The sequence below is a fragment of the Miscanthus floridulus genome, chromosome 4, assembly GCF_019320115.1.
Source record: "Miscanthus floridulus cultivar M001 chromosome 4, ASM1932011v1, whole genome shotgun sequence".
Taxonomy (NCBI): Eukaryota; Viridiplantae; Streptophyta; class Magnoliopsida; order Poales; family Poaceae; genus Miscanthus; species Miscanthus floridulus.
Genome location: NC_089583.1, coordinates 2,312,951 through 2,335,619, shown reverse-complemented (window position 1 = coordinate 2,335,619; position 22,669 = coordinate 2,312,951). Strand labels below are relative to the sequence as shown.

The window sequence follows — 22,669 nt, the reverse complement described above, 5'->3', positions numbered from 1 at the left end:
AGTTCTATGATTAAATCTATGTAGCAACCACTGGATTTGTATAGCCGTCGATGTCGGGAGGAGCATGGCATGGGTCTTTGATTCATTAGATAAGGACACGGTGACATACAAAGACTTTATATCGATTCTCAAAATGTATACATATCGACAATCCTCATTAGCTTATATGTTTGTATACATACTTGTAACGTTCACTTTTGGATACTAACAAGTTGTATTTACTAAAATAATTCAAACAGGGCATTTAGGTTCTATGTCACTAATCATTATGGAAGGCATGATCCAGCAAGGAAGGAAAAGCTGGCTATAAAAACACTATGTGCGGTAAGTGTAACTTACTTCTTTAGTACTCCGTTACATGGCTGTCAAAAGCATTACTTAACATTTTCATATGTAAAACACACAGTGCCCCAAGCAGAAGCCTGGGAGTGTATATTGTGGATACTATATATGTTCTATAATGGGTAACACCGGTGCCTACAGGAGATACCTCTTAAGGGTAAGTTTGAACCTCTTCACCCGTAGTATAAAAACTTCGTAAATGGTATGAAATACTAAACCGAAACTTGTTTTCTTGTAGTGGAGAGAAGAGAAAGGAATGAAAAGAGACCCATACAAGGATGACCAACTCTTAGAGCTCGTCGGCGACCTTTGCAACTTCATATTGGACCAGATTGTACACGTCAGAGGCGCCTACCATGACCGAGAGTCTGAGTTAGGTATAAATCCTCAGTACCAGCACCTTCGTGAGACTGAAAGGCTAGCTCTAGGATGTTGATAACAATGTGTATGGAATTTGTATATTTAATGATGGATTGTATATATTCTTGTGAATTGGACTTGTAATTGTAGTTTATAGAATACTCTTATGCTTGTAGTTGCGGTCGCGGGGTGTTCGGCAACGCGAACGCGGTTCGGAACGTTGGTCACGGGGTGTTCGGCAACGCGAACGTGGTTCGGAATGTTGGTCGTGGGGCGTTCGGCAACGCGAACGCGGTTCGGAACGTTGGTCGTGGGACGTTCGGCAACGCGATTTTAAATTATAAATTTGAATTTTTTTTGGCGAGAAAACGTACTGTAGGGGCGGTTTTAGATTAAACCGCCCCTACAAATACGTGTTTGTAGGGGCGGCTGGTACTATAGCCGCCCTACAAATTGATTTGTAGGGGCGGCTCACCAGCCGCCCCATGCCGGCGACGGCGCGGAGCTCCCGCCCGCGCGTGATGTCGAGGCCGTAGTGCTCCCACAGCATCCAGCCGTCGTGCGCGGAGCCCGAGCCGACGAAGGTGACCCTGGGGTCGGCGAGGAACCGGCGCAGCGCCTTCGGGATGGCGTCGACGCGGGTGAGGTGGAACACGAGGCAGCGGTGGCCGACCCAGAGCTGGAGCGTGGCGGGGACTAGGATCGCGCCGCGGAGCGGGGCACGGGTCGGGGTCCACTGCACGCTGAGGCCGACGATGAGGCGACCACGGTAGTGGAGGCCGACGATGAGCCAGCGCGTGGTGGCGACCCAGCGCCGCGCGTCGGCGGGCCGTGTCGTCGCCAGGGCCGTGAACCGCTCGTCGTACACGCGGACTGTGTAGGCGTCGTGGTAGGGCGTGGTGTGGCGGAGGCGCGTGGAGACGGGGATCGCGTCGTCCATGGCGGCGGCGGCGGTGGGGTTTCTTTCTTGGGGTTGGGGTTTTGGACGGGGAAGGGGAATAACAAGAGAGGATTAGAGGAAATATAGCGATTTACGGTTAATTGTTTATATAAATCAAGTCAAGCTAAGTCGGTTGGCCGAGCACTCAATTTATGATTACTTTTACTACATATATGGCGATTTTATCACAATTTTTTCGGATTTCATATCCAGACTTTTGGTTAGAAATCATGTATGTGGTATAAATTACTGTTAAGTGTTAACCGTACTTAGTAAAAAACATAAATCTGCCTCTTATGTTGTGACAGTGAGATTTGTGGGATGTTAGAACTAAGTCACTTAATTAATCCATATGGCCTTGATTAGCCTAATCACATGAACATCTAGCAGAATTGTGATTGCTGATGTTAAATATTGAAAGAACCAGAGGAGTGTATCTAGGGAGTTAACAAAATAAATCAAGGTAAATTATCTTAGGTATAAGTTTCCAAGATGTGTGGTTCAAAGAAAAGGTATTAAATATGTATGTAATGCGTTTAACCAACTAATTGTCCTTGTTTCTACCCTATCATATCAGTGTACTATTATAATATTTGTCTCTAGCTTGAGAAATTAGGTTTCATACATGAATATGTTGCATCATGAAATCGATAGATGTTTTTAACTAGGTTACTTGAGAAGTTTTACGTTTTATCGTCATAGATTACTACATTAACCACTGGATGTTCTCCTAGTAGTAGCATACCCATATCATTATATTGTGCCAAGGGATTTGACAAATCAAATTTGTATAGTTTTTTTTTGAAGATATATGTGTTTAATCAATTTATCATTATTTCCATGTTACTATCATGTCTTATGTATTTATCTAGTGTTATGAATGCTATCAAATCAAATTTGGGTAACTTATTATTCTTTTGTATTTTTGGTTTCACTACTGGACTCAGTGAGTGCTGCACTCGGCAAAGAGCACTCGGCAAAAAAAGAGTCGGCAAAGACGTCTTTGCCGAGTGTCTTTTGTCGGGCACTCGGCAAAGCCTTTGCCGAGTGCCGACACTCGGCAAAGTTGGAACCGAAAAAAAAGCCGAAAAAAATGGGAATTTTTACCCAAAAAAAATGATTTTTTTTTAATTGGTGGAGGCCCCCACCGGTCAGCGCCCATCCATCTCCGGCTTTTTTCGCGTAAATTTCACGGCTACGCGGCCGACGGGATTCGAACCCAAGACCTCCCGCTGCGCACAAACCTCCTCTACCACTACACCACACTGTCACTTGTGTCTAGATTCCGTTTTAGTTCCCAATATATTATACTAAACCGAGTGTAAATTGCTTATTTGAGACCCTAAATGAATTCAAATCAAAAAGTGGTCAACTACAAAGTTTCATAACTTTTTGAGATCTACAATTTTCATTTAGTAAGTTTTTCCATCCGAGGTCGTTTGAAAAATTTGAATTTTAAATTTGAGAGATTCAAACGTAGTTTTGCATGATAAGATGATTTCAAATCAAAAAGTTGTCAACTACATAGTTTCATAACTTTTGGAGATCTACAATTTTCATTTAGGAAGTTTTTTCATCCGAGGTCGTTTGAAAAATTCAAATTTTAAAATTTTCAAATTCAAACGTCGTTTTTGCATGAAAAATGATTTCAAATCAAAATGTTGCCAACTACAAAATTTCATAACTTCTCAAGATCTACAAAGTTTATTTTGGTCATTTGTTCATCCGACATAGTGGTAGTAACATTGTTCACAAATCATATATATCTCTCTTCTATTTTCATGAAATTAATATGAGAGATGTATATTTTATGAACAACGTTATTGTCGCTTTGTCAAATGAAGAAATGACCAAAATAAACTTTGTAGATCTTGAGAAGTTATACAACTTTGTCGTTGAAAAGTTTTTCATTTGAATTCATTTAGGGCCTCAAAAATTGATTCGAAAAACTGATTTGCCGAGGGCCAAAAAATGCACACGGCAAAATACCTCTTTGCCGAGTGCCAAAATATAGGCACTCGGCAAAATACGGCTTTGCCGAGTGCTAGAAAAAAGGCACTCGGCAAACTGAGAGTAAATTGCTTGTTTGAGGCCCTAAATGAATTCAAATCAAAAAGTGGTCAACTACAAAGTTTCATAACTTTTTGAGATCTACAATTTTCATTTAGTAAGTTTTTCCATCCGAGGTCGTTTGAAAAATTTGAATTTTAAATTTGAGAGATTCAAACATAGTTTTGCATGATAAGATGATTTCAAATCAAAAAGTTGTCAACTACATAGTTTCATAACTTTTGGAGATCTACAATTTTCATTTAGGAAGTTTTTTCATCCGAGGTCGTTTGAAAAATTCAAATTTTAAAATTTTCAAATTCAAACGTCATTTTTGCATGACCAGATGATTTCAAATCAAAATGTTGCCAACTACAAAATTTCATAACTTATCAAGATCTATAAAGTTTATTTTGGTCATTTGTTCATCCGACGTAGTGGTAGTAACATTGTTCACAAATCTTATATATGTATCTTCTACTTTCATGAAATTAATATGAGAGATATGAGATATGTAGATTTTATGAACAACGTTATTGTCGCTTTGTCAAATGAAGAAATGACCAAAATAAACTTTGTAGATCTTGAGAAGTTATACAACTTTGTAGTTGAAAAGTTTTGCATTTGAATTCATTTAGGGCCTCAAAAATTGCTTCGAAAAAATGATTTGCCGAGGGCAAAAAAAATGCACACGGCAAAAAGCTTCTTTGCCGAGTGCCAGAAAAAAACACTCGGCAAAGACGTATTTTGCCGTGTGTTTTTGTTTGCCGAGTGTATTTTATTTGGCACTCGGCAAACACGGTATTTGCCGAGTGCCCGATAAAATACACTCGGCAAAGCCTCGGCACTCGGCAAATCGCCGGTTTCCGGTAGTGTTTCTATCAGGACGACTCTAGATTGATGATGATTGTTGGAGACGAGGCATGGTTCTTGCAAATCCCAAAGACGACCATAGTGGACAAGAATGTCGAGACTAGAGTGACGACATGGTGGAGCTCTAATTAAGGTGTTCTAAGAGTCGCTAGTTGTTGTAGTTCGGCCTAGCCGTTCGGACTCCTGCTTATTTTTTCACGACCGTGCCGTAGCACGATTTTCATTAAGAGGAAGAAGATAGTTTAAGCATTGCACGGTAATCCAAAACACACTCACACCACTACCAATAGCAAAAAACTAGTCATAGAAGGGGTGACACAGCGACCTCACAGCTCTGAAAGCCTGACATATCACCCAGAGGTTGGCCTCGTCGACAATACAATACCCTCGTTGCCGCAGCGTTTCTGAATGTCGGCGCGTTCCGCTCCTTCTACAAAGTCCAGCCCACCAGAACGAACAGAGAATCAAAGCCACGGCGGTTCTCCTTGGGCAGCGCACCTTCCTAGTCCTTAACCACCACAGCATCACATCTTCTTTGTGTACCTGAATCTGATCCAGGAGATGTAGTTTAGTCCAAATCACTGCCCAAATCTGCCGGCTCAGAACGCAACCCAGAATAATGTGGTCCATCATCTCCACAGCCTATGCACACATAATGCAGTCATCTGAATCCCGAAGGCCATGCTGTTTTCTCCGTGCAGCCGTCCAACATTGTCGATGGACCACCAACCAGAAGAAGAACTTAACCCGCGAATGGCAGCCGTCTTCCAACGCAGCTTCGCACCCGGAGGTCTTGCCGATCCAACGAACATTGCGCCATACGCCGAAGCTGCAGAATACTCTTGATCGCTGGACCACCTCCAACAGAGCTTATAAGGGATCCCAAGAGAAAGCTGAACTTCCTCGTCCAAATCCCAGACGCGGAGATAGTCCAAGATTACCTTAACAGTGGGCGCCCCTTTGATGTCACGAACACAAGCCCTTTGGCAGAGCGCTGAGGCAACAGTTCTTTTCCAACATGATCGCGGCACAGCTTCAAAGAGGGAAGTGGTTCCCTCCTGCGTCCAAAAAACGGTCCAGAAAAAGGTTGAAGTCCCGTCACCAACTCTCATCTTAGTGGATGCCCTGGAACACTGCAGACACCGCCTTATCCTTGGGCACCGGCAGTTGGTGCCAAGCACGCCTGTGATCACTGATCAGTGCGTTTTACTGTTTTAGCCATTCCCACCGCAATCTCAACGCTACACCTTCTCGACGTAGATCAATCAGATCAAGTCTACCCACCTCCCGAGGTCTGCAAGCGATCCCCCAGGCCACTCGGCAACGACTAGCAATGGCAGACTCCGTGCCCGTCCAGTCCAGATAAACGCGCGCTGGCGTCTGACAATGGCCTCAATCGCCCATAGCGAGAGACAGACAGCAATGGACAGGTGGATTGGAATTGCCGACAATGTACTTTTAGCCAAAGCGGTTCTACCAGCAAGGTTAAGCAATTTTCCCTTCCAACAAGGTATCCGCTTTGCAACCGAGACAATCAAGAACTGCCCATCGCTTCGCCGTAGCTCGAATACTGACAACGGGACGCCCAAATACCGACAGGGGAAGTCTTCAATTGTGCAGGCATGGGTGTCCATGATCTGTTGTCGATCTTGATCTGAGCAGTAGATCGGTGTAGCAACGCACTTCTCCAAATTGGTGAATAGACTTGAAGCTGAAGCGAAGATCGACAGGGTTGTTTTGAGCACCTCCATATCTAAGGCATTTGGAACCAAAAAGAGCACCAAGTCGTCTGCATAAAGGGATGCAACAGCGCTGCACCCCAAACCAGCTAGATAGCCTTCATCATCCAACCAAGCAAACAACTTGTTCGGACTCCTGCTGATGCACTATACAAAACCGTCATCCATTTTTAGCACCAAGTGGGATTCATATTTTAGTGAACAATTGTCAGATTGTATGCCATTTGGAAAATTACTCTATTATACTGTTGATGCTGGCATATTGTTTGGTCTAGGTAGCATCACGTGGCAAGCGGCTCTCAAATCTAACCAGGGTCCAGGGAGCTTCAAGAGGCTAGCTACTGTCTGTCCTAATCTAGTGCGTTTTATTTGCCTATTTCTCTCGCTCTCTATGGCATGCCGCATGCTAGCTGCAATGTGTAGCTTGCTAGTGGACACTCACAACTCTTTACGAAACTCACAATTACAGTTATAATAATCGAACAAGATAATATTCCAAAACAAGTAGGCAGTACTCTAAATCAATAAGATACTACTCCAAATAAGAAAAAAATTACTATATAATTGTCGAGATTGAGCAAAATAATTTTCAAAAAAAAAACCACTAGAATCATTAGTTTTACGGTTGGAAAACTCAAAACAACTTTATTTTAACGGTTTGGCAGATCTTACACACGTGAGTGCATAGGAGAATCTAGCGGGCATTAAATTTCATTATATTAAAATAGGAGGATATATCTAAAATTTTTCCTTAGCTACTTCTAGCATTAGGCTAAACTAATGTCGCGGATAAAAAATAATATTTTTGTCCATAGTTGTTTTAAAATATGGATATACATGCTGAAAGTGTACTATCCGATTCGGTAGCTAGGATGATGTTGACAATGGTACCTAACAATGACTGTCCCATCTCAAATCGCAGGTGGTGCTAGAGCTGACGAGTGACGAGGCATGATAAGACGGCGCTCCATGTTGGACAACAGCCAAAAAGAAAAGTTATGGACTAGAATGCACTTTGATAATTTGTTGATGAAATTGTTTCTAAAATACAAAGTTTAAGGACTAAATCGATCACTTTAATAGTTCGAGGCATGAAACTGAGTTCAAAAGAAAAACTTGAAGACTGAAATGGCCATTTGCAATAGTTAAAGGACCAAAATGAGAATTCAACCTTTTAAAAAATAACAAGCTCCACTAAAATAGACGCATTTAAGTGTGCAAAGTAGCAGTAGTATAACATTTTTTTACTCTTGCTATTTATCTATTTGATTGTGCTTTAGGATTTGTGCTACAACTGTCTACTTGGTTGCATTTATAAAAAAATCTGACAGATCTAACCATATAAAATCTATCGACATATAACTAGACACTCATCTGATTAGGCATGGCGGAATAAACGGTTGGGGTTTCTGATTTTTGGATCGATCTAAGCAGAGGTATATCATCGAACTGAAAGATTTCACTACTGGAGACGCGCTCTTTGCCGAGTGCCTGGGGCACTCAGCAAAGGCCCTATTGCACTCGGCAAAGGCTTTGCCGAGTGCCACACTCGACAAAGAGCAAATGGCAAAGCCGCATCCGGCGAAGGGTTCTTTGCCGAGTGCCGTTTGTCGGGCACTCGGCAAAGGCTTTGCCGAGTGCCAGGACGGCACTCGGCAAAGAAAATTGGCCATCAGCCGTTGACGGCGTCTTTGCCGAGTGCCGGGTCAGGAAGGCACTCGGCAGCTTTGCCGAGTGCCTTCCTGACCCGGCACTCGGCAAATAAAATTTTTTTTTTGAAAAATCCTTTGCCGAGTGCCTTCCTGAACCCGGCACTCGGCAAAGAAAAAAATATTTTTTTTTGAAAAATCCTTTGCCGAGTGCCTAGCTGAGACGGCACTCGGCAAAGAAAAAATATTTTTTTTGGAAAATTTTTTGCCGAGTGCCAGAGTCCTGGCACTCGGCAAAGCTGGGAAACACATGGTAGTGTACACAGCTTTGCCGAGTGCCAAGGTACTGGCACTCGGCAAAGAGACCTGGTAGCGCATTTTTTGGTAGCTTTGCCGAGTGCCAGGGCAAAAGGCGCTCGGCAAAGGCTCTTTGCCGAGTGTTACACTCGGCAAAGTGACCAAATTTTTTTGTTTTTTTTGTTTTTTTGCTTTCGATCACTGCAAACACAACATATGGGATATATACCACATCCAGCACCTTATATGTCACAATCCATCACACATACCACATGAATCACATCCGTTCACCACATGTCACAGTAATTCCATCCATTATTCGACAGGATTCCACATCATTCAACAAGTAGTTCAAATTCATCACCACATGTCACAATAACACATGCATGACAACAACATTGTCTCGGACAGAAATCCATTGCGAAGAGAACAAGACATGAAACTACAAGCGCTACTCACTGAAGTGGCCCTTGATGTGGCCATCCTGCTGACAACGGGGAAGGAAACATCTGCTGGTTCGGAGTGCCCTGAGCTGGGTTGTTCAAACCCGCCGACTGAGGCTGCACACAGGAGAAGAGATTGCATGAGACAAGATTAGTTGAATAGCGAATGTAGCAATTCCTTGCATGTGTGACATTACTCACTGGAGTAGCGGAGTGAGGAGGCTGAGGTGGACCCATTAACCCAGGAGGCATAGCAGCACCCGTCGTAGTTTGCATCCAGGCAATAATGTCCGCCAACCTTTTCTCCTGGGTGAGTTTGTCGGCCTCCCGCGCGGCCCGCTCGGCCACCAACCCCAGCTCTAGCTCCTGGGCCCTCCTGTTTGCTTCTTCCACCTGGGCCTACAAATTGTTGCAAAGCTAATGTTACAATAATGCAAAGGAAATAGAGTTGTGTAAAGATCAATGTACGACGAGTAAAACATGAATAACCTGGAGTGTGTCGACCCGGTGCTGTGAAATGCTCGGCCGTGAGCGTATCGCCGGGAGTGAGGAGGCGGTAGTGCTCTGTGCTCGGATCTGGGAGAGAGTGGGAGTAGAGGCCGTGTTGATCAAGCTGTCGCCAATCCAGTAGCGGCCATGCTTCTTGCCTTGTCCAATCCTCATGACGGTGTTTGCATCAATGTTGTCGGTCCGTGGATCGTACCCCGGCCCATGGATCGACCTTGCCGCCGACGTGTACTCCGTGATTTTCTTGTAGGCGCTCGAGTTTGTGTACGCCTCGGCCGGGTCGTCCGGGTTGAAGGAGACGTCGGATGACGCCTTGCCCTTGTGTGCCATGGCAAATGCGGCGAAGTTGGAGCACTCTTGGCCTTCATGTGCCACCGACTGCAAGAACGAAAACAAGATGATTAGAATTCTTTGCCGAGTTCAATGAAAGCAAGAAGAATAGAAACATGACCACATACCCACGCTCGGGCGTATCCGGAGAGGTTGCGGTTGCCTTGATGGTGTGATACACCTAGCATGAACAAACACCGCTGTCGGGCAGCCGCGTGCTGCGTGGCCCACTCCGCGCTTAACCACATGTCCACCATCTTCGCCCAAGCCACGGGGCACCTGTTGCACCACCAAGGAATCACCTACACGTCATCAAGTAGTTGACATATTAGAAAAACAAGTGATTTGTACTTAATCTCAAAAGGAACCAATTTTAATGTTCTTTAGCTACCTCAAGGAACTAGGGTTTGGTCAGCGTCAAGTCTTGTTCTCGGATGTCCTTCTTGGTGTCCTTCTGTCCGAGCTTCATCCCATAGTAATCTATGATGGCCTAGAGTCGCGCCTCATGATGGACATCGACGACGCGTTTCCTGCAAGCTCGCTTAGCCACTGCCTCCGCCGTGCCCTCGAATCCGTCGTCAAGTTTGAAGTACTCCTGCATATACAGACACGATGTATGCATTAGTTATTTCAAGTAGAGTCCAATGAGTGCATTGTATTGAGCCATGTAGTGCGAGGAAGACTTACCCAGAACTCCCAAATGACGAGCGCAACCACGGTGCCTGCTTCCACGTGGGGGCGGACTCGTAGTGGGCAAATGTGAAGGCGGGCTCGAGGTTCCCGGCATGCATGAAGGCCAACATACCATCGAAGTGTTGTCGACCCATGTTGATCTTGGCCTTGAACCCCATCACGCGTCCAATGGCATCGAGTTGACAAACTGTTGTCCGATCATGAAGGGGTTTCTGTGCCGAAGACATCATGTCATAGAACGCCTTTGCGGATGCCTCCGTCTCCTCCGCATGTCCATCAGGGATCTGTGCTTGTTGATAGTCATCTAACATGTGTGCAACCCCGCCATCATCATCAACATGCTCGAAGCGTGGTCTCACCACTTCCTCTCTCATCCGATGGGCTTCACCGTGGTGGATCCACCGGGTATAGTCCGGCATAAAGCCATGCTTCTGAAGATGTATACCCATGTTGTCCTTCTTTTGCCATTTTCTGTTTGCACACATGCTGCAGGGACACTTCATTAGATGCGCTCTATTCGCACCCCTGTCGAATGCACGGTCCAAGAAAGCCTCGGTCTTCTGCCCCCATTCAGTGCTGAAATCACTCTGACTTATGTATCCCGTGTACATCCACTCACGGTCATCCATCCTCTAAAATAGATATCAACGAGTAACGTAACCATCAACTGCATCTACGTGGTGTTCCTACTATCTAATAGGTGAGGATATGTCCTAATCCCACCCGCGGATGCGTAGACGAGGTTAGTTTCCATGGTCTACTCCGAGCCGAGACAGAATTTTGGCAGCACCTCCCCGCTGTTCTCTAGATACACATCCTGGTAGGGAGAGTGTGTATCCGGAGAACAACACGGAGGTGATGCCAAAACGCTGTCTTGGATTGGAGTAGACCATGGAAACTAACCTCGTCTACGCATCCGTGGGCTATCCAAAAAATGTGGACAATCTGAAACAGATACGGTTATACATATGCAAAGATCTGCATACTTCCAACCGTATCTCTTTCGGACGGGAGACGCCTAACTGGGTTACACCGATCTACGACAACGATAAGGAAGAGAGGTTATTTATACCTAGGGTGGCGGTGGAGTCAGGCTAGCGGGGCAGTGGCAAGTCGGTGCAGTGGCGAAGCGAGGCTGTGCAGGCAGGACCGCAACACCGACAAAGACGATCGGGGTCGCCTAGGTACTACGGGTCCCCTCCGACAGGTCCTGCTCTGCAAAACAAGAAACACAACACTATAAGTTGAAAATTTCGGCAAAACCTCCCCTGTACAGGGAGGTTTCCAAAACCTACAAAAAATAACGGCACGAAGGCCGACATTCATGACATTCACAACGGCACGAAGGCCGACATTCACAAGGGCATGAAGGCTGACATTCATGACATTCACAATGGCACGAAGGCCGACATTCACGGCACGAAGGCCGACATTCACAAAGGGACGGTGCATATACCTTGGGCGGTGGCGGGACATGCACGCGCAGAAGAAGACGCCGAGAACTCCTCCTCCTTCTCCTTCTCTTCCCCTTCCTCCTTCTTCCTCCTTCCTCCTCTCCTTCTTCCCCTTCTTCTCTTCTTTTCCTCTTCTTCTCCTTCTCTTCCCCTTCCTCCTTCTCCTCTTCTCAATCCTCCTACTTCACCTCTGCCTCCTCCCCTCCAAGAACCGACGGTGAGGGGGGGGGGTGGGCTGGGCGTGGCCCCCACGGGGAGGGGAGGTGAAGGCGGCCCTCCCTCTCCTTCTCTGGCGGCAGTGGGCCGTCGGCGTTCAGCGGCGCCGGCGGGGGCACGGGTGGGGCGCGGAGGGGAGCAGAGGCGAGCGCGTGGGTAGGGCGGGCAGGCCGGAGCGGCGCGGGCCCACAGCAGCGGGCGGCGGGACTGGGGGCGGGCGTAGCCGGCGGTGCTGGGGGCATAGGGCAGGGACGCGGCGCGGGGATGGGGGCGCGGGGGTCACTGGCGGTGGTGGGTCTTGTCGGCGGGGGCGGGGCTCGCCGGCGGGGGGGCAGGCGGGTGGCGGCGGTGGCGGGCCACAGAGATGGGTGCGGGGGGGGGGGGGGCGTGTGGCCGATGGGGCTTCAGGGTGGGCCGGCCGAAGGAAATTCCCTTTCCTTTGCCGAGTGCCACATGAGATGTCTAGGTTTCTAACCATCCTACGTGACAACGTGCGCGAAATGTTCTCAAATTTTTACCATAGCCTCCGCATGTGATGTAAAGACGCGTCACCAAGTTTCATGATTTTCGAACTTCGTTTGCATTTTATATAATTAAAAAACACTTCACCCGCAATTTTGTCGCCATGTTTCGTGCGTGAGATGTTTGAAACTTCGGGCGTGCTCCTGGAAACGGCCTCAAAATACAATAAGTAACGCGAATATCATTTTTCCACTCGTCGAATTCCATGATTCGATGCACCTGCAGTTCAAACTTACATTTCCCGGAAAATGCAGTTAAATGAAATAAATTAAGGATATATAGCAAAAAGATCAAGAAATGTGCCAAATTTGAGGATGTACTTCAACTTAATGTGTAAGGGTTGAAGAAAAAGTTTGGTGGCAAAAAACAAAAACAAAAAATTGTGCTTTGCCGAGTGCCCAACTCTTGCCGAGTGCCTAACGGGGAGCACTCGGCAAAGGTGACGGCAAGTACCCCCGTCAGCTCTTTGCCGAGGGCCGTCCTTTGCCGAGTGCCCGGCACTCGGCAAAGAGGCTCTTTGCCGAGCGCCGGTCTTCGCCGAGTGCCGGTCTTCGCCGAGTCGACATTTAGTGTTTGGAAGCAACAACAAATAAAACCGTGCTAGCTTATAACAGCTGGGAGATCATTCGCAACCATTCCACCCCGCCGCGCGGTTATGATATGATAGCCGGCATCCGCAACAGAAAAAAAAAAAACGAAATGATTTGCCAAGGTTCCTCCGTCTCCGGCTAGGGCGCTAGTTTCTGCAGGCTATAAATAAGAGCCGCGTGGCCGTTTGAGAGCACAGGCAAACCTCTCTTTCTTCTATCTTCTTCTATTCTATTTCCCACATGGCTCGCCACCCAGCGACGACAACAATGAAGGTCCTCACCGCTTGCTTCGTTCTCCTCTTTCTCAATGGTAATATGCTATGCTGAATTGTCGTCTACATTTATGTATATACTTCTCTAGCTTATTGCATTGTCGTCTACATTATATATACATACAGATAGATTCTGAATGAATCTCTATGCATGTAATGCAGTCGCGGAGTCGCGAGCAGTGGCCTGCGGCGGTAACGTTACTACGTCCAAGCGCCACCACGAGCACGGTCAACACCACGACGGCAAGCGGTCGACGCACAAGCACAAGCTGTTCGTGTTCGGCGACGAGTTCGCGGACGCGGGCAACCTGGCGTCCAGGCACGGTGCCAGCGGTGGGGCTAGGGGGCTCCAGCCCTCCCTACCCCTCGCGAGCAAGCGAAGCCCCGTAGAGCCGTCGTCTGAAATTTCAGCTGTAGATATACAGGTAGGAGGGACTGAGATTTGCTGAACCTCTTTTGTTGCTAATTACCGTTATTTAGCCCCTCCTAAATTTTTTCCAGGCTTTGTCCCTGCTGGCGTCGGAAGCGTTCCTGGGCGACTACTCCAAGTCGTGGCGCTACCCATTCGGCATGTCGGACCCGGCGCACGGCCGACGGGCTGGTGCAGTCGGACTACATGGCCAAGATCATGGGCCACCGCGAGTCCCCGCCCGCCTACAACGGCGACGGCTGGGACGGCGACGTCGTCGACCCTTCCGGCATCAACTTCGCCGTCGGTGGCGCCGGCGTGCTGCAGGCGCCCCACGACGCTGGCGCCGCGGGCCGCGTGCCCACGCTCCACGCGCAGGTCACGCAGTTCCGCGACCTTGTCAGGGACGGCGTGATTGATGAGGACAAGGACTTCAAGGAGTCGGTGGCGCTCGTCGCCTTCTCCGGCAATGACTACGCAGAAGTCGATGACGACGGAGTAAGTTTCCTACTACATAAAGATCATCATTCTCATATATGATCTATGATCTATATATGTATATATATTATCTATATAAATATATTGTTGTCATCTGCAACAATGCATATATATATATATATATATATATATATATATATATATATATATATATATATATATATATATATATATATATATATATATATATATATATATATATATATATAACTACTATCCTGTAGCTGGCTACAGAATAACTTATTCTGTAGCCACTTTGAGTTATGATAATTACTATGTTAATTTACGAGATTATAGTAACTCCTTACTAAGTGGTTTAATATAACGTTATGGTAAATATCCCCATGTGTTATAGTAACCCAACTATCGTAAATATGTATTGACATTATGGTAAATTAGTATATAAAATTATAGTAAATGGAGGTGGCTACAGAATAACTTATTTTGTAGCCGGCTACTGAATAGCCTCTCCCTATATATATATATATATATATATATATATATATATATATATATATATATATATATATATATATATATATATATATATATATATATATATATATATATATATATATATATATATATATAGAGAGAGAGAGAGAGAGAGAGAGAGAGAGAGAGAGAGAGACTTGGATAGGGTAGCTAAGGTAGTTAGCAGCGAAACCTTTATGTATGATCGCATCGCTTTGTTGATCAAACCGCTGCCTCATCTTCTTCGCGATCGCGGTTGCTACAATCGGTCGTGTCGGGTGCGACACCAGCAGCACCGATTGGAACACGGCGGTAGGACGGCCACACCCACAACGCCAGCACCGCGGACACCACCGCGCCGAGCAGCGTCACGCCGAGGAGGATTAAGAAGGACACCCTGGAGCACTGTATGCCGATGCAGGTGTGGTGGTCCTGGCGCTGAGCCTCACGGTTGTAGAGGCGCCCCGTCACTTGCACGTTGAGGATGTACGACCCGACGGCGGCCGGCAGCACGGCCAGGTTGTATAGCGCCGCCAAGTGCCTGTTCCCGAACACCTCCGAGATGGTGACGAACACCACCGCCCACAGCGCACCGAGGCTGAACCCCATGATCGCCGAGGTGTGGTAGAGGCCGGAGGGCACGCCTAGGGCGATGAACAGATGGCCGAAGCAGGCGAGGAGGAACGCCACGGTGAGCGCCGCCGGGCGTGGCAGCTTGTGACGAGCAACCATGTACTCGGAACCGAATCCGCCCACCAGGCGCCCGGCGTAGTCCAGTAGGCTCACCAGAGACACCAGCTTGGAGGTGGCTCCGTCCTTGTACCGGAGCGACTGCCCGATCTGGTCGATCATGTCGATCGGAGTCTGCACGCCGCCGCCGATGGCGAAGGTGACGACGAAGATAAGCATCATTTTAACGGAGAAAACATCACGCAGGATGGAGCGCCACTCCAGCCGGAAGCTCGACGGCGGCGTCGGGTTTCTGTTGTTGAGCATGGACGAGGACGACCCCGCGCCTGCTGCCTCGCCAGAGGTTGCAGCCGTCGCGGGCGACGACGAGTCCTGCTTCACGGCGACGACGAGCAGGGAGATGACGAGGAAGACAACGACGAAGATGGCCGTGACGTAGTAGGCGGGTCCAGGGAGGTGCGCGGCCGCTACCAGGTCGACGACGTGGAGGATGAGGAGGCACGCAGAAGCGGAGACGGAGACGAGGAGGAAAAGCACGACGCCTCTGCGTTCGACTTCCGAACGCGCCGCCCCGGTCCCAGCTGGCCCGGGCCCGGCCGGGATGACGCGGATGCTGTTGCAGGCGAAGGGCAGCAGCACCAAGTACAGACACGCCATGAAGAGCAGAAGGGCCGAGCCGCCAGAGGCGTGGCCGAACTGCGTCAAGATGTCGCCGCCGAGGCCTGCGAAGGCCAAGAGCAGGGAGAGCACAGGCCCGCGGTGGTCGGGGAGGTTCTTGACGGAGCTGACGAGCGCGCCGGTGACGGCGAAGGACTGAGAGTTGGCGCCAAGCGCGATGGAGATGCCCATGAGCCACAGGGGGGGCCGAGCGATGTGCCCGGCTACGGCGAGGTAGGGCACGATGTTCGCCAGCACCCCGAGCAGGTTCATGGCGGCGACGGACGCGAGCACGACCCACGGCGGGGCAAAGTCGTAGATGAGGCTCGGCAGGAACCCGAAGCTTGCACCGAGGTTCTTGCAGACGGCCACAGAGATGGGTGCGGGGGGGGGGGGGGGGGGGGGGGGGGGGGGGGGGGGGGGGGGCGTGTGGCCGATGGGGCTTCAGGGTGGGCCGGCCGAAGGAAATTCCCTTTCCTTTGCCGAGTGCCACATGAGATGTCTAGGTTTCTAACCATCCTACGTGACAACGTGCGCGAAATGTTCTCAAATTTTTACCATAGCCTCCGCATGTGATGTAAAGACGCGTGACCAAGTTTCATGATTTTCGAACTTCGTTTGCATTTTATATAATTAAAAAACACTTCACCCGCAATTTTGTCGCCATGTTTCGTGCGTGAGATGTTTGAAACTTCGGGCGTGCTCCTGGAAACGGCCTCAAAATACAATAAGTAACGCGAATATCATTTTTCCACTCGTCGAATTCCATGATTCGATGCACCTGCAGTTCAAACTTACATTTCCCGGAAAATGCAGTTAAATGAAATAAATTAAGGATATATAGCAAAAAGATCAAGAAATGTGCCAAATTTGAGGATGTACTTCAACTTAATGTGTAAGGGTTGAAGAAAAAGTTTGGTGGCAAAAAACAAAAACAAAAAATTGTGCTTTGCCGAGTGCCCAACTCTTGCCGAGTGCCTAACGGGGAGCACTCGGCAAAGGTGACGGCAAGTACCCCCGTCAGCTCTTTGCCGAGGGCCGTCCTTTGCCGAGTGCCCGGCACTCGGCAAATAGGCTCTTTGCCGAGCGCCGGTCTTCGCCGAGTGCCGGTCTTCGCCGAGTCGACATTTAGTGTTTGGAAGCAACAACAAATAAAACCGTGCTAGCTTATAACAGCTGGGAGATCATTCGCAACCATTCCACCCCGCCGCGCGGTTATGATATGATAGCCGGCATCCGCAACAGAAAAAAAAAAACGAAATGATTTGCCAAGGTTCCTCCGTCTCCGGCTAGGGCGCTAGTTTCTGCAGGCTATAAATAAGAGCCGCGTGGCCGTTTGAGAGCACAGGCAAACCTCTCTTTCTTCTATCTTCTTCTATTCTATTTCCCACATGGCTCGCCACCCAGCGACGACAACAATGAAGGTCCTCACCGCTTGCTTCGTTCTCCTCTTTCTCAATGGTAATATGCTATGCTGAATTGTCGTCTACATTTATGTATATACTTCTCTAGCTTATTGCATTGTCGTCTACATTATATATACATACAGATAGATTCTGAATGAATCTCTATGCATGTAATGCAGTCGCGGAGTCGCGAGCAGTGGCCTGCGGCGGTAACGTTACTACGTCCAAGCGCCACCACGAGCACGGTCAACACCACGACGGCAAGCGGTCGACGCACAAGCACAAGCTGTTCGTGTTCGGCGACGAGTTCGCGGACGCGGGCAACCTGGCGTCCAGGCACGGTGCCAGCGGTGGGGCTAGGGGGCTCCAGCCCTCCCTACCCCTCGCGAGCAAGCGAAGCCCCGTAGAGCCGTCGTCTGAAATTTCAGCTGTAGATATACAGGTAGGAGGGACTGAGATTTGCTGAACCTCTTTTGTTGCTAATTACCGTTATTTAGCCCCTCCTAAATTTTTTCCAGGCTTTGTCCCTGCTGGCGTCGGAAGCGTTCCTGGGCGACTACTCCAAGTCGTGGCGCTACCCATTCGGCATGTCGGACCCGGCGCACGGCCGACGGGCTGGTGCAGTCGGACTACATGGCCAAGATCATGGGCCACCGCGAGTCCCCGCCCGCCTACAACGGCGACGGCTGGGACGGCGACGTCGTCGACCCTTCCGGCATCAACTTCGCCGTCGGTGGCGCCGGCGTGCTGCAGGCGCCCCACGACGCTGGCGCCGCGGGCCGCGTGCCCACGCTCCACGCGCAGGTCACGCAGTTCCGCGACCTTGTCAGGGACGGCGTGATTGATGAGGACAAGGACTTCAAGGAGTCGGTGGCGCTCGTCGCCTTCTCCGGCAATGACTACGCAGAAGTCGATGACGACGGAGTAAGTTTCCTACTACATAAAGATCATCATTCTCATATATGATCTATGATCTATATATGTATATATATTATCTATATAAATATATTGTTGTCATCTGCAACAATGCATATATATATATATATATATATATATATATATATATATATATATATATATATATATATATATATATATATAACTACTATCCTGTAGCTGGCTACAGAATAACTTATTCTGTAGCCACTTTGAGTTATGATAATTACTATGTTAATTTACGAGATTATAGTAACTCCTTACTAAGTGGTTTAATATAACGTTATGGTAAATATCCCCATGTGTTATAGTAACCCAACTATCGTAAATATGTATTGACATTATGGTAAATTAGTATATAAAATTATAGTAAATGGAGGTGGCTACAGAATAACTTATTTTGTAGCCGGCTACTGAATAGCCTCTCCCTATATATATATATATATATATATATATATATATATATATATATATATATATATATATATATATAGAACTACTATCCTGTAGCTGGCTACAGAATAACTTATTCTGTAGCCACTTTGAGTTATGATAATTACTATGTTAATTTATGAGATTATAGTAACTCCTTATTAAGTGGTTTAATATAACGTTATGGTAAATATCCCCATGTGTTATAGTAACCCAACTATCGTAAATATGTATTGACATTATGGTAAATTAGTATATAAAATTATAGTAAATGGAGGTGGCTACAGAATAACTTATTTTGTAGCCGGCTACTGAATAGCCTCTCCCTATATATATATATATATATATATATATATATATATATATATATATATATATATATATATATATATATATATATATATATATATATATATATATATATAACTACTTTATTCTGTAGCCAATGTGCAGTTCGATGCGTTGATGCCGAGGGTGGTGGACGAGCTGGCGAGCGTGGTGTCGTGTCGCAGCTGCAGGACATGGGGGTGACCAAGGTGGTGGTGAGCACGCTGCCGCCGTTCGGGGTGCTCGCCGTGGCTAGCGAGGGGGTCCAACTACACCTCCTGCCTCAACGGCTCCAACGACGGCCCGGCCAAGCACAACGCGTTGCTGCGGGACCGGCTGGACGGCGACGACGACGTGATGGTGCTGGACGTCTACACGGTCATGATGGACATGGTGGCGCCGCCGGCCGAGGGGTCGGAGCTGTCGTCGCGGTTCGCGGAGCGGCTGCAGCCCTGCTGCGAGAGCTACGACGAGGACGGCGCCTACTGCGGCGACCCCGACGGCCGGTACTGGCTGTGCGACAGGCCGGAGGAGTACTTCCTAGCATCAACCGAATGGTTGGAAATGTTCTCAAGAACTGACCTCCACGCCTTAGCATCTTTGGGCTCTGATAATTGCCCATTATTTCTTCAGGGAGATACAGATTTTGACTTCTACCGAGGTTTCCGTTTTGAGGCGCACTGGATACACATGCCGGAATTTACACAAACGGTCCAGGTGGCATGGGAGCAACTAGTAAGCTCTCAGGACCCAATGCTGCGTATGCATGTTAAACTTTTGCGCACAACAAGAACCCTTAAAATATGGAGGCAAACACAACTCAGTGATTTAAAAGAGACGCCATTCTTCACTTGATTCTATTAGAACTAGAGAAAGCACAAGAAAGACGCACACTAACGACGGAAGAGTTGGAATTTAAAATATATCTGAAGATGAAATCTTTTGGCTTCGCTGCCATTCAAAGGGCAAGAGATTCCCGGCTGTCTTGGATTCGAAAAGACGACGGCTATAATTCATGATACAGCGAACTAGTAGTAGACCTCTTCTCCGGTTGGGTCAAGGTTCTTATTTTTGGAGTCTCAGTCTTTTTACCTGTTTTCTTTCATGCAGTTGATTTTTCTGCCGTTTTGTTGGTTCCTGTTTTGATTAGCAGGGGACGCTGGATGTAGATAGAGAGTTGTATTTGCTCTTTTTTCTCTTTATATCGTCTAATAAAATCCACGGCAAAGCTTTTGCCACCCTTAAAAAAAAAACTGGGACTTCGTCAACCCGACGCAGGCCGGGTGGAGGGCCGTCATGCAGATGCTCCAGGGACCCATCATGGCCTTCCTTGGCATCTCACAGCTCAACCACTTTTGAGATGAGTTGTTATTAGCTTAGGATTTGATCTGCATGGAGAATAGAATAACTAATGGACGAAGGCTATATCTTAGTTAGATTAGATTAGGCGTCTAGCTACTATATCTTCGTTTTGGAATAATTAATAATTCTTCGTCCATGATTGCTTATGCATATCATAGAATCAGATAGCTAGCAGTTTAGGGTTTGGAGTCCATCAGCTGATGCTGCCTTATATCGTACTACATTTCATTTCATCATCTAAATATAATGGAGCATCGATCTACATATTTCGGGTTGAGTATATATACCATTGCATTTCTTTTTATTTTTGGGCACAAACATAATGGAAATGTGACTTATTACAAACTTATGCGTGAACATTTTAAACCTTTTTATCAGCAAGTAATAAATTGCATTGGATGTCACAAATTTTTTTATATGTGCAACCATTCTTTAAAATTAAAGTATTATCATAGATGGGTTGTTCGTCCAAGATCACAGATGCGCCAACGAGTCTAGACTTACATGGACGCCCATGAGTTGTTCAATAGTAGCGACACAACACAACATGTTCGTTTTTTTTGTGAGACCCAGTTAGACGCAGACTTTTTTTGCGAGACCCAGTTACAAACGCAGACGCTTACATACATGAGCGCACACTTACTCGTATGAATGCACGCCTGCACACCCTATCCCTATGAGCACATCCGAAGAACTGAGTTGGACCGACAAATCTCGAGATTGACGAAGTCACCACAAGCACCTCGCTGTCGATAGGCACGTCGTCTACCACTAAAAAAATAGCGCCGGTAAACCCTGGAATAAATTCAAAAAAATACGAGCACCCGTGTCCACTACTACATGAATCAATTTGCACAGCGTGGCCAAAATGCGCTCCATGGCGGGCACCTCTTTTGCCCGCCACGGTTAACCGGTGGCCGGCCACCGAGGCGCCCGCTGCAGGAAAATGGTTTACCGCGGCGGGCCACCTTACTTGCCCGCCGCAGGAAATAGTTATTTACCGCGGCGGGCGGTATGAATCGCCCACCGCGGTTAATACGATTTACCGTGGCGGGCTCTTCAAACTGCCCGCCGCGGTAAAGAGTTGATTTACCTAGGCGGGCGAATACGAAGAATTTGAAATGGAATATCCAACTGCAGAAGGGGTAACGATCCTTGGAGCTGCCTTGGGTTCCGAAGTCCTATGGAACAAGGATGACATAGTGATCATTCTCTCGCCGCCGACTTCTACGCTGACGGCGACACCAGCATCACAACCATCCGTTGCCGGATCTTATCCCCCCGATGATCCGGATCACGGCGACGGCGATGATGAAGGCAATGGTGGGGATGACAAGGGAAGGAACTCACCTCGAGGCACAAGCCCTCACCCTCGTTCTCCTCCTCCAACAACAAGTCCACCTCTACCTCCCGGCAGTCCTTCTAAGGGCACGAGCAAAGGACCGGGAGGCACGGAGGAACCGGGGGCAAAGACACCGCCTGCTGCCATTGCGAGCACAAGCCACTGTCCTCCGCCGCCGGCGAAGACTAAAGGCGACCAAGGGCAGCTGACATACTTGAGTTCGAAAGGTATGGTAGCGGCGAGCATAATTTGCTAATAACTTTTCTTTGCCATAATATGGTACTAACATTTCTATCCCAGGCCGAGATCACCTTTCCATCTATTTCCTGAATCGGATGACTGCCCCAGCCATTACGAGCATGGGAAGTTCATGATAACCAAGGCCCAACTCGTCGACGAGGAAAGGTGGGAGACAAGGAGGTTTCATCTCTGGTACATGGAAGCGGCAAAAGCTGGCCTGCATGGTTTTCTAGTCAAGGTTGTGGCGGAGTACTTCCACTTGCCCGGCAACGATGTAGAACTCCTCGTGGACTTCCACGACATGTACAGACTACTGCGGGAACAAGACCTTGACATCACCCAAGTCACCTTGTTCTCTATGTAAGTGATGAATTGCGAGTTTCACATATCACCTGCCTTTGAATCGGTCAAGACTACTTATATATGCCACTATGGCTTGTCCTTGCAGGTTGATGGCCTATATATCCAAGGAACTAAAACTTGATGTTATCTATCTATCTCCAATGCATATTGCTCAAAGAATCATCATTGGTTACCACCTAGATGACAATCATCCAATCATGAAAGACTTGACCAAGCGACAGAGAGAGGCGCACAGGAAGAAACTGATGGACAATGAG

General features: G+C 47.5%; 1 protein-coding gene and 1 pseudogene across 1 annotated transcript; one reads left to right on the top strand and one right to left on the bottom strand.

Moving 5' to 3' along the window:
* Positions 1–8,704: 8,704 nt before the first annotated feature.
* On the bottom strand, positions 8,705–9,717 carry LOC136550713 (uncharacterized). The gene is made up of 4 exons (XM_066542314.1): positions 9,658–9,717; positions 9,182–9,577; positions 8,894–9,091; positions 8,705–8,809 (listed from the first exon to the last, which is right to left on the bottom strand). Exons 1-4 carry the CDS (start codon positions 9,715–9,717, stop codon positions 8,705–8,707), a joined length of 759 nt encoding a protein of 252 aa, XP_066398411.1.
* A 3,527-nt stretch (positions 9,718–13,244) lies between these two features.
* Positions 13,245–20,464, top strand: LOC136550712 (GDSL esterase/lipase At5g03600-like; annotated as a pseudogene).
* The last annotated feature ends 2,205 nt before the right edge of the window (positions 20,465–22,669 follow it).

Coding starts and splice junctions, on each gene's coding strand:
- LOC136550713 (XM_066542314.1), bottom strand. CDS start 9,717: ATGCTAGGTGTATCACACCATCAAGGCAACCGCAACCTCTCCGGATAC. Junction 9,578..9,657: donor CCGGATACGCCCGAGCGTGG/GTATGTGGTCAT, acceptor TCGTTCTTGCAG/TCGGTGGCACATGAAGGCCA. Junction 8,810..8,893: donor CTCCTCACTCCGCTACTCCA/GTGAGTAATGTC, acceptor TCCTGTGTGCAG/CCTCAGTCGGCGGGTTTGAA.